The sequence below is a fragment of the Lepidochelys olivacea genome, assembly GCF_965140295.1.
Source record: "Lepidochelys olivacea isolate rLepOli2 genome assembly, chromosome: 3".
In the NCBI taxonomy this organism is placed as follows: domain Eukaryota; kingdom Metazoa; phylum Chordata; order Testudines; family Cheloniidae; genus Lepidochelys; species Lepidochelys olivacea.
This window is the reverse complement of record NC_140413.1, coordinates 84,401,485-84,412,822: the sequence shown is the minus strand read 5'-3', so window position 1 is coordinate 84,412,822 and position 11,338 is coordinate 84,401,485. Positions and strand designations below refer to the sequence as shown.

General features: G+C 43.8%; 2 protein-coding genes across 2 annotated transcripts in view; both read left to right on the top strand.

Annotated features, from left to right (window-relative positions):
• Nucleotides 1–286, top strand: part of ZBTB24 (zinc finger and BTB domain containing 24) — a 35,600-nt gene extending 35,314 nt beyond the window's left edge. The window contains exon 9 of the mRNA XM_084624326.1: nt 141–286. Coding sequence (XP_084480452.1) covers nt 141–154 — 14 coding nt within the window. The 3' untranslated portion in view covers nt 155–286. The remainder of the gene's footprint in view (nt 1–140) is intronic.
• Nucleotides 287–7,189: 6,903 nt separating this feature from the next.
• LOC311518857 (uncharacterized protein) lies at nt 7,190–8,900 on the top strand (the record flags this gene model as incomplete). Its single annotated transcript, XM_084624925.1, has 2 exons — nt 7,190–7,772; nt 8,359–8,900. Exons 1-2 carry the CDS (start codon nt 7,211–7,213, stop codon nt 8,898–8,900), a joined length of 1,104 nt encoding a protein of 367 aa, XP_084481051.1. The 5' UTR covers nt 7,190–7,210.
• Between the last annotated feature and the right edge of the window lie 2,438 nt (nt 8,901–11,338).

Here is an 11,338-nt window from a genome sequence, read left to right as displayed (position 1 = left end):
AAACGAAAAAAATAAATCCATCTAACTCGGCATTTATATCACATTCATCAGCATGGAGTCTGAGTCTGTATTACTGACTGCTTCTGTACTAAATCCAAAGTGTAATTCCTGCAGATGTTCGTTTTTTCTTCTAAATTCAGGAACTGAAAGGTGAAACCTGGGAGTATCCCTCCAGCGTGATGTGTTTTATTGATGGCCAACTGCTGGGAAGTGAACAAGAACTGCTCAAGTGGGCTTATGACAAGTGGAACTACCAAGATTTTAAACCTGTGGCACTTTACCAAGCTATTACTGAGGATTTTTACACCAAACATATGCAAAATAGCAAGGCAAGTTACACTGGTTTCTAAAAGGAAATTGTAGGGTCTGTTACCAGTTATAAGCTATGGAACTGTAATTATTTGATGTGATTTATCAATGGGTTGCTTGTTTGCTTGCGATTTGGTGGGTAGTGGGGTCTTGGGGAGAGGATAAGAGGCATTGATACTTTCTAGACATGACTTCTTAGATCCATCCATATAAATCTGCAGTATGGTTGCCACTCAGTTTTTGACTTCTTGATTTGCACTCTGTGTCTAAGACCACAGACTTACAGTGAAGTTCACGCTGCTGTCATACTAAAGGACTGCCTTCCGTGCCTGTGCTCTCTGCCCTACCTTTTGCTTACTGGGCAAAATGGCAAACCCAACAAGAAATGAAAGGAGACAACTGCACTGTAGTGCCTAGTTCCTCTCCTCCCTCCCACCACCACATGGAAGGTACAGCAAAGAGAAATAATCACTGGAATCCCACCAGAGTTAAGGAAAAGAAGAGTTCTCTCCATACCCAGGGAATAGAGAAAGGAGATGGGAGATTTTGTTTCTCCCAGTAGCCAAGAGGGGAGGGAAATTGTGGAAAGCCACCTCCTACTAGCAGCAAAGAGGAAGGAGAGAATGTCACCTCTCAGCAGCCAGGGAATATAGACAGAATAGAGCTAAGTTGTTTCTGGTCAGAACTGGAATGAAAACTGCTGAAATGCCAAAGAAAGGAATGTTCTTGTGAAATTTCAGCTAGGACCAAAATCAAAAGTGCTACAAATATCTTGAGTAAACCTATTTTCTTGAGATTTCCAGACCAGTTTTGTAGACTCAGAATATGTCTACACTGCAGCTGGGAGCAAGCCTCCCGCTCTGGGTAGATAGACTCATCCTAGCAGGGCTTTAGCTAGCGGGCTAAAAATAGCAATATGGATGTTGCAGCTCAGGCTGCCGCTTGGGCTCTCAAGTCCACACAACTCCCTAGGCTTGGCAGCCCAAACTCCAACCTGAGATGCCTGAGTGTCCATACTGCTATTTTTAGTGAACTAATTCAAGCCCCACTAGCGTGAGTCTGTCTACCTGAGCTGGGAGGCTTGCTTCCAGCTGCTATGTAGACATACCCTCAAGGGGTGAAATCCTGGCTCCATCAAAGTCAGTGGCAAAAACTGACTTCAGTGGGGCCATGGTTTCATCCAGGATGTCCAGATAAGTTTCAGATAAGCAGCTGAACTTTTCAATGCTTTTGCAAACACTATGATGTTTGATTAATGGGTTAATTTTTGTCAATGTTTCTGGAAAATCTAATTCAGTTGTCATACAATTTTTTTAAAAATTTTTCCTATCAGAGATCAGTTTATCCTAAAAAATGCTGAATTATTAAGTTTGCTTCTTGCTGACTGGAATTTAATTATTTACCTCCTTATATCTGACCAGTGATCAGCCATCCAGCAAAATAATTCCATTTGGTATAGTAGTCAGTGTTATTATGGATTAATTTCAGAGTAGCAGCCGTATTAGTCTGTATTCAAAAAAAGAAAAGAAGTACTTGTGGCACCTTAGAGACTAACAAATTTATTTGAGCATAAGCTTTCGTGAGCCACAGCTAGAAGTGAACTGTAGCTCACGAAAGCTTATGCTCAAATAAATTTGTTAGTCTCTAAGGTGCCACAAGTACTCCTTTTCTTTTTATGGATTAATTGGTTGTGATCTTACATAGGTGTCAGTGAACCTGCACCTGCTTACACCAGTGATGAAATGGGCCCAGCCTGATGTCTCCTAGTGCAACATAATGGTCTTTTTTTGTCCAAGAATGACCTGAAACTTACTGAATATTTTTGTTTCAACAAAATACTAGATTATATAGCTAATACTTTATTATTTCTAAAAGCTGTTTTGATACCTAATTATGGGTCCATTTTAGATGTTCATTATAAAAAGAAACCTGAGACCATTTTACTGAGCAGCTAAACTGTCTTACATCAGAATAGTGAACACTTAAAAGATTTTGACACTTTTTTTTAAAACTGGATTTTTTTCCTGATTTAAACAGCATGTGTTTGTGTACTTGGATATAGCTATTCAGGAGCAGCCCACAGGCACCTTGTTATTTGAGGTAAGATATAGAAAAAAAAGAGCAAACATAAGGCCCTGTCTTGCAGCTCTTATTCTCATGAGAAAGGGCTGCAGGATCTTTCCTTTTGAAGTTATTTACAAACTTACTTCCCTCCATTTTGCAGCTCTATTCTGATATGTGCCCCAAAACCTGTGAGAATTTTCGCTCTTTGTGTACAGGAGAAGCAGGGACCTCTCGCAGTGGTCTGGAGCTTACTTATAAAGAGTCAGTTTTTCATCGATTAGTAAAAAATGGCTGGATACAAGGAGGAGGTGGGTTTAAAAACATCTTCTGTAAATCTGGTGTAATTCTGATTTTGGATGGAATAATCAGCATGAAAATTAGATTTTGTCCAACAAAATAAAGCTGAATTTAGAGATTAAACAACTTGTGATGGACAAGGTTTTAACTGAGGTGTATATACAACAAAAAGCAGTGTCTTCTCTCTTGGTGATCTTGTTCCCTAATTATAGGCAAACCATGGATAAGAAATCAAGAGTCCATATTATTATTATTTGTTTAATTAGCCAAAAGTTTTTCACAAGGCTCTTAGCAAGAAATTAGCTGGAAATATTTAAACACTGAGAAAATCCATAAGAAACATCCTATGTGTTTTGTATAGATGTTACTTTACATAAGTATTTAACCAGTCATAGATATCCAGAGGTTTTGGTGACATGGAGTATATTTGAACATCGGGGTTGTGCATGAAAAGTGTCATTGTGAATCTAGGAGAATAGCTTAGTAAATGATGAGTAATCCAAGAAAACAGCATTGCAGTAAAAATAAGCATAGGTGTGTTTGAAGAGATTTCTTTCAGTTCTTCCTCTGTTTCTCTTCTCTCACCTCCCTGCATCTCTTCCCTGTGTTTCCTTCCTCCTCCAAACATTGTTTAGTTAATACTGTTTTAAGATCAGATTTCCAAGACATCCTTTTTGCTTTCCCCAAGTAACTCATTTAATAGAGATACATATGAGGTCCAGAAGAGCAACTTAAAATAATTGGCTTACTTCTGAGGAGGATTTCCTTTTACCTGAGTGACACATACAAGAGTTTAAATAAACTAACAACTGTTTGTTTTTTGTTTTTCAAACTCTTTTCAATTGTGTTTTTATATGTTTCCTATACTTGTCAGCTTTGTGTAATGGCTGGGAGTTTACTGAAGGCTTGCTGGCCCTGACTTGCTATATTATCAGATCCTTATTTTCATCATCCCTTATTCTAAGCACAGGTAATTATTTATGGATACAGGGCGTATTCACTGTGGCACATTTTCATATACTGAAATCTGTTTCTTAAGACTAGTACCTCAGTCCAGCAACACTCTTGAAGTATTTTACTAAACACTGGAAACTAGGTACGCAGGTACTTGTATTAGCACAGCAGCAAGAAGGTATTTATTTTTATATATATATATGTTTCTTACTGTACAGTATATATGGATTGCTTATTTCTGGAGACCACCTCTTGGAGCGAGAGATTAATTCATTCTGCAATTCCACTAAGGCCCCAATCCTGCAGTTGATAGCATGCAGGCAGACTGTTGCACCTGTGTGGAGACCGTTGCATTCAAACAAGGTTCCATACAGGTGCAGCAGTCCACCTGCATATTATCAATTGCAGGATCAGGACCCATGTCCTTGACCTCTGTTGAAATGCCCAATGAAAGTGCCAATTAATGCCAGTGGTGAACATTTGTATTCTGTCACTTTTGTCTAATCACATACAGACATAACAGCTGGAAGAGGAGACGGTGGTGAATCAATTTATGGACCCACTTTTGAAGGTATATTTAAATTTCCTTATCTTACCATGTGTCATAAATATAAAGGGAAGGGTAAAAGGATTTCCCCTTTGAAATCCCTCCTGGCCAGGGGAAAACTCCTCTCACCTGTAAAGGGTTAAGAAGCTAAAGGTAACCTCGCTGGCACCTGACCAAAATGACCAATGAGGAGACAAGATACTTTCAAAAGCTGGGAGGAGGGAGAGAAACAAAGGGTCTGTGGGTCTGTCTTTATGCTGCCTTTGCCGGGGATAGACCAGGAATGGAGTCTTAGAACTTTTAGTAAGTAATCTAGCTAGGTACGTGTTAGATTATGATTTCTTTAAATGGCTGAGAAAAGAATTGTGCTGAATAGAATAACTATTTCTGTCTATCTTTTTTGTAACTTAAGTTTTTGCCTAGAGGGATTCTCTATGTTTTGAATCTAATTACCCTGTAAGGTATCTACTATCCTGATTTTACAGAGGGGATTTCTTTACTTCTATTTGCTCCTATTTCTATTAAAAGTCGTCTTGTAAGAAAACTGAATGCTTTTTCATTGTTCTCAGATCCAAGGGTTTGGGTCTGTGGTCACCTATGCAAATTGGTGAGGCTTTTTATCCAACATTTCCCAGGAAAGGGGGGGGTGCAAGTGTTGGGAGGATTGTTCATTGTTCTTAAGATCCAAGGGTCTGGGTCTGTAGTCACCTAGGCAAATTGGTGAGGCTTTTTACCAAACCTTGTCCAGGAAGTGGGGTGCAAGGTTTTGGGAAGTATTTGGGGGGAAAGACGTTTCCAAACAGCTCTTCCTTGGTAACCAGTATTTGTTTGGTGGTGGTAGCAGCTAATCCAAGGACAAAGGGTGGAATATTTTGTACCTTGGGGAACTTTTTGACCTAAGCTGGTAAAGATAAGCTTAGGGGGTTTTCATGCAGGTCCCCACATCTGTACCCTAGCGTTCAGAGTGAGGGAGGAACCTTGACACCATGCATAATCCAAACTTCAGGTAAATAACTGGATTTGCATTGAAGTATTCTCAGGTTTAGTTAGTTTTCTTTCCTTCCTTTTCATCACTTACATCTCAACAGCGGTTTCAGACTTTCTTGTACCAGTCAGAATTATTCTCTATTTGTTATTAACATAGTTCTCCTGGCAGACTGGTTTAGTGGGTTGATTTTCTGACTGGTAATCCTGGCTCTGCCACTGACTTATTATATGATTTTCAGCTTCACCTGTCTGTGTCCATTTTCTCCACTTGTAAAATAAGGATAATACTTAACCTACCTGACAGGAATGTTACAAACATTCATGCTTGTAAAAGGGCTTTGAAAATTTGAAGCACTATAATGGGTAAATGTTAAGTATGGGTTCTGTGCTTCCACTGATACCACATATTCATTTGTGATGATTCTCAGGATGGCCAGGACTGTGAAAAACCTTGTTACCCCCCTGCCTCCAGCAGTAAAAAGACTTTCTGGTGCTTAACTGGGTGTCAGCTCCTTGACATCATCAGCCTGTTAGCCACCCAAACAATCTCCTCAGGGCTCTGCCAGCCCTTACTTTCCCTGACAGCTGTAACCAGTAGATGCACCCCAGTCCCCAAGCCCTTTCAAGCATTTCCCTGTAGCGTTCAGCCCTTATTTACTGAACACTAACATTAATACTGTGCCTGCTGTCCCCTAGGGAACACTATACACACCAGCTTCTACAATTCAACTCAGGATCTGCTCTTTGTGTAATACCAGAGCACTGAGATATGTTTATAGCAAAAACATTCATAAATTTATTATCAAAGACCAAGATAAAAGAGAGAGTGATTATGAATGGATATAGAAGGATTACATATAAAACAAAATAAGTACATGCTTTTTATAGACTAAACTTAATACTAATCTCCTGTCTAAAGCAGTCTTATCTCACCCAAAGGCTTTTTCAGCATTTCCTACCAAAGCTGGTTGAGATCCCATTTTTATGAATGTAAATGCACTGTCTATCCAAGGTGCAGGATAAAAGGGTGTCTCCTTGCCTTATGCTTATATCCTAAAGTTCTTGGTCTGTCCTCAGTGACAATAGAACCGCTGTCTCTTGTTTTTTCTATTGATTTCACATCCTTCTGTTGACTTCGTATGTAAATGACTCCCCCCTGTTATTACAATGCTTACTTTACCTCTGGACCAACAGAAACAGGTGAATGAACATTCTTTGTCTGGCAGAAACCTGTTTGTCTACTCTCCCTTAATACAGACTTTAAGAACATATTTTTAGTGTACATACATAACTTTTTAAATAGTATATGTACGTACATTTTATGACAATATTCATAACCAATGGGGCACTAGCTTTCTTTTAAGACCTCACATGATTTTCTTCATGGATAAATACTATGAAAGAGGTGTGCTAAGTATAGTGAGTTTGTCAAGCCTGTTAGGAGTTGCTGTTACAGAACAGCAAAACCTTTGCCAGCTGCCACCAATGGGCCTCTGTGTTGCATCATTATACTGGGATGATTTAAATATGCTGAAATTAATGGAAGTTACTTGATTTTCACTCTGTGAAAATGGGAATCAGGCAGCTTTAGAGTCTTAGGACCAGATTTTGATCTATTTATACAGCATTATTACTCCACTGACTTTATGGAGTTACTCCTGATTTATACCAGGGTGGGATCAGAGCTAGACCCTTAGCCCTGGTCTACACTAGGACTTTAGGTCGAATTTAGCAACGTTAAATCGATTTAAACCTGCACCCGTCCACACAGTGAAGCCCTTTATTTCGACTTAAAGGGCTCTTAAAATCGATTTCCTTACTCCACCCCTGACAAGTGGATTAGCGCTTAAATCGACGTTCCCAGCTCGAATTTGGGGTACTGTGGACACAATTCGATGGTATTGGCCTCCGGGAGCTATCCCAGAGTGCTCCATTCTGACCGCTCTGGACAGCACTCTCAACTCAGATGCACTGGCCAGGTAGACAGGAAAAGAACCGCGAACTTTTGAATCTCATTTCCTGTTTGGCCAGCGTGGCAAGCTGCAGGTGACCATGCAGAGCTCATCAGCAGAGGTGACCATGATGGAGTCCCAGAATCGCAAAAGAGCTCCAGCATGGACCGAACGGGAGGTACGGGATCTGATCGCTGTTTGGGGAGAGGAATCCGTGCTATCAGAACTCCGTTCCAGTTTTCGAAATGCCAAAAGCTTTGTGAAAATCTCCCAGGGCATGAAGGACAGAGGCCATAACAGGGACCCGAAGCAGTGCCGCGTGAAACTGAAGGAGCTGAGGCAAGCCTACCAGAAAACCAGAGAGGCGAACAGCCGCTCTGGGTCAGAGCCCCAAACATGCCGCTTTTATGATGAGCTGCATGCCATTTTAGGGGGTTCAGCCACCACTACCCCAGCCGTGTTGTTTGACTCCTTCAATGGAGATGGAGGCAATACGGAAGCAGGTTTTGGGGACGAAGAAGATGATAGCTCACAGCAAGCAAGCGGAGAAACCGGTTTTCCCGACAGCCAGGAACTGTTTCTCACCCTAGACCTGGAGCCAGTACCCCCCGAACCCACCCAAGGCTGCCTCCTGGACCCAGCAGGCGGAGAAGGGACCTCTGGTGAGTGTACCTTTTAAAATGCTATACATGGTTTAAAAGCAAGCATGTGAAAGGATTACTTTGCCCTGGCATTTGCGGTTCTCCTAGATGTAGTCCTAAAGCCTTTGCAAAAGGTTTCTGGGGAGGGCAGCCTTATTTCGTCCTTCATGGTAGGACACTTTATCACTCCAGGCCAGTAACACATACTCGGGAATCACTGTAGAACAAAGCATTGCAGTGTATGTTTGCTGGCATTCAACCAAAATCCGTTCTTTCTCTCTCTGTGTTATCCTCAGGAGAGTGAGAGATAATTCATGGTCACCTGGTTGAAATAGGGTGCTTTTCTTCAGGGACACTCAGTATAGCCCATTCCTGCTGGGCTGTTTGCCTGTGGCTGAACAGAAATGTTCCCCGCTGTTAGCCACAGGGAGGGGGGAAGGTTGAGGGGGTAGTCACGCGGTGGGAGGAGGCAAAATGCGACCTTGAAACGAAAGCACATGTGCTATGTATGTAATGTTAACAGCAAGGTTACCCTGAAAGAGTGTAGCGACTGTTTTATAAAATGTGTCTTTTTAAATACCGCTGTCCCTTTTTTTCTCTCCACCAGCTGCATGTGTTTCAATGATCACAGGATCTTCTCCTTCCCAGAGGCTAGTGAAGCTTAGAAAGAAAAAAAAACGCACTCGCGATGAAATGTTCTCCGAGCTCATGCTGTCCTCCCACACTGACAGAGCACAGACGAATGCGTGGAGGCAAATAATGTCAGAGTGCAGGAAAGCACAAAATGACCGGGAGGAGAGGTGGCGGGCTGAAGAGAGTAAGTGGCGGGCTGAAGAGAGTAAGTGGCGGGCTGAAGACAGGGCTGAAGCTCAAATGTGGCGGCAGCGTGATGAGAGGAGGCAGGATTCAATGCTGAGGCTGCTGCAGGACCAAACCAGAATGCTCCAGTGTATGGTTGAGCTGCAGCAAAGGCAGCTGGAGCACGGACTGCCACTGCTGCCCCTCTGTAACCAACCGCCCTCCTCCCCAAGTTCCATAGCCTCCACACCCAGACGCCCAAGAACGCGGTGGGGGGGCCTCCGGCCAACCAGCCACTCCACAACAGAGGATTGCCCAAAAAAAAGAAGGCTGTCATTCAATAAATTTTAAAGTTGTAAACTTTTAAAGTGCTGTGCTTAAAGTGCTGTGTGGCATTTTCCTTCCCTCCTCCACCACCCCTCCTGGGATACCTTGGTAGTCATCTCCCTATTTGTGTGATGAATGAATAACGAATGCATGACTGTGAAGCAGCAATGACTTTATTGCCTCTGCAAGCGGTGATTAAAGGGAGGAGGGGAGGGTGGTTAGCTTACAGGGAAGTAGAGTGAACCAAGGGGCGGGGGGTTTCATCAAGGAGAAACAAACAGAACTTTCACACCGTAGCCTGGCCAGTCATGAAACTGGTTTTCAAAGCTTCTCTGATGCGTACCGCGCCCTCCTGAGCTCTTCTAACCGCCCTGGTGTCTGGCTGCGCGTAACCAGCAGCCAGGCGATTTGCCTCAATCTCCCACCCCGCCATAAACGTCTCCCCCTTACTCTCACAGATATTGTGGAGCACACAGCAAGCAGTAATAACAGTGGGAATATTGGTTTCGCTGAGGTCTAAGCGAGTCAGTAAACTGCGCCAGCGCGCCTTTAAACGTCCAAATGCACATTCTACCACCATTCTGCACTTGCTCAGCCTGTAGTTGAACAGCTCCTGACCACTGTCCAGGCTGCCTGTGTACGGCTTCATGAGCCATGGCATTAAGGGGTAGGCTGGGTCCCCAACGATACATATAGGCATTTCAACATCCCCAACAGTTATTTTCTGGTCTGGGAAGAAAGTCCCTTCCTGCAGCTTTTGTAACAGACCAGAGTTCCTGAAGATGCGAGCGTCATGCACCTTTCCCGGCCATCCCACGTTGATGTTGGTGAAATGTCCCTTGTGATCCACCAGAGCTTGCAGCGCTATCGAAAGTACCCCTTGCGGTTTATGTACTCGCCGGCTTGGTGCTCTGGTGCCAAGATAGGGATATGGGTTCCGTCTATAGCCCCACCACAGTTAGGGAATCCCATTGCAGCAAAGCCATCCACTATGACCTGCACATTTCCCAGGGTCACTACCCTTGATATCAGCAGATCTTTGATTGCGTGAGCTACTTGCATCACAGCAGCCCCCACAGTAGATTTGCCCACTCCAAATTGATTCCCAACTGACCGGTAGCTGTCTGGCGTTGCAAGCTTCCACAGGGCTATCGCCACTCGCTTCTCAACTGTGAGGGCTGCTCTCATCCTGGTATTCATGCGCTTCAGGGCAGGGGAAAGCAAGTCACAAAGTTCCATGAAAGTGCCCTTACGCATGCGAAAGTTTCGCAGCCACTGGGAATCGTCCCAGACCCGCAACACTATGCGGTCCCACCAGTCTGTGCTTGTTTCCCGAGCCCAGAATTGGCGTTCCACAGCATGAACCTGCCCCATTAGCACCATGATGCATGCATTGGCAGGGCCCATGCTTTCAGAGAAATCTGTGTCCATGTCCTGATCACTCACGGGACCGCGCTGACGTCGCCTCCTCGCCCGGTATCGCGTTGCCATGTTCTGGTGCTGCATATACTGCTGGATAATGCGTGTGGTGGTTGATGTGCTCCTAATTGCCAAAATGAGCTCAGCGGCCTCCATGCTTGCCTTGGTATGGCGTCCGCACAGAAAAAAGGTGCGGAACGATTGTCTGCCGTTGCTCTGACGGAGGGAGGGGCGACTGACGACACGGCTTACAGGGTTGGCTTCAGGGAGCTAAAATCAACAAAGGGTGTGCCTGTACATCAAGGAGTATTTCAGGCAGGACTGCACGGAGGGTTCCAATAAGAAATGGTGCACCAAAGTTATCGTTGTTATTGGAACAAGGAGGTTAGCCTGGCCTCTGATTGATACATGGCTAGATTAACCTCGCTGCGCCTTCTCTGTGACTGACTGCAGTGTGATCTAGACAGGGGAGGAGGAAAATGAGTACAAAACAAATCTGGTCTATTTCTTGTTCTGACCCACTCCATCTATCCTTTACATCTTTGGCTGGCAGCAGACAAAAAAGGCGCGAAATGATTGTCTGCCCTTGCTTTCACGGGGGGAGGGAGGGTGGGAACGGGGTCCTGACGATATGTACCCAGAACCACCCGCGACAATGTTTTAGCCCCATCAGGCATTGGGATATCAACCCAGAATTCCAATGGGCAGCGGAGACTGCGGGAACTGTGGGATAGCTACCCACAGTGCAACGCTCCGGAAGTCGACGCTTGCCTCGGTACTGTGGAAGCGCTCCGCCGAGTTAATGCACTTAATGCACTTAGAGCATTTTCTGTGGGGACACACACACTCGAATATATAAAACCGATTTCAAAAAAACCGACTTCTATAAATTCGACCTAATTTCGTAGTGTAGACATACCCTGAGTCTCTCAACTCTAACTGTGAGAATCTAGAATTACCGAACAGGAGCTACAGGTCATAACATCAAACCAAAGATGCAAACCCCTATAATCATAAAGAGTAATAAAAAGAATAATAATAAA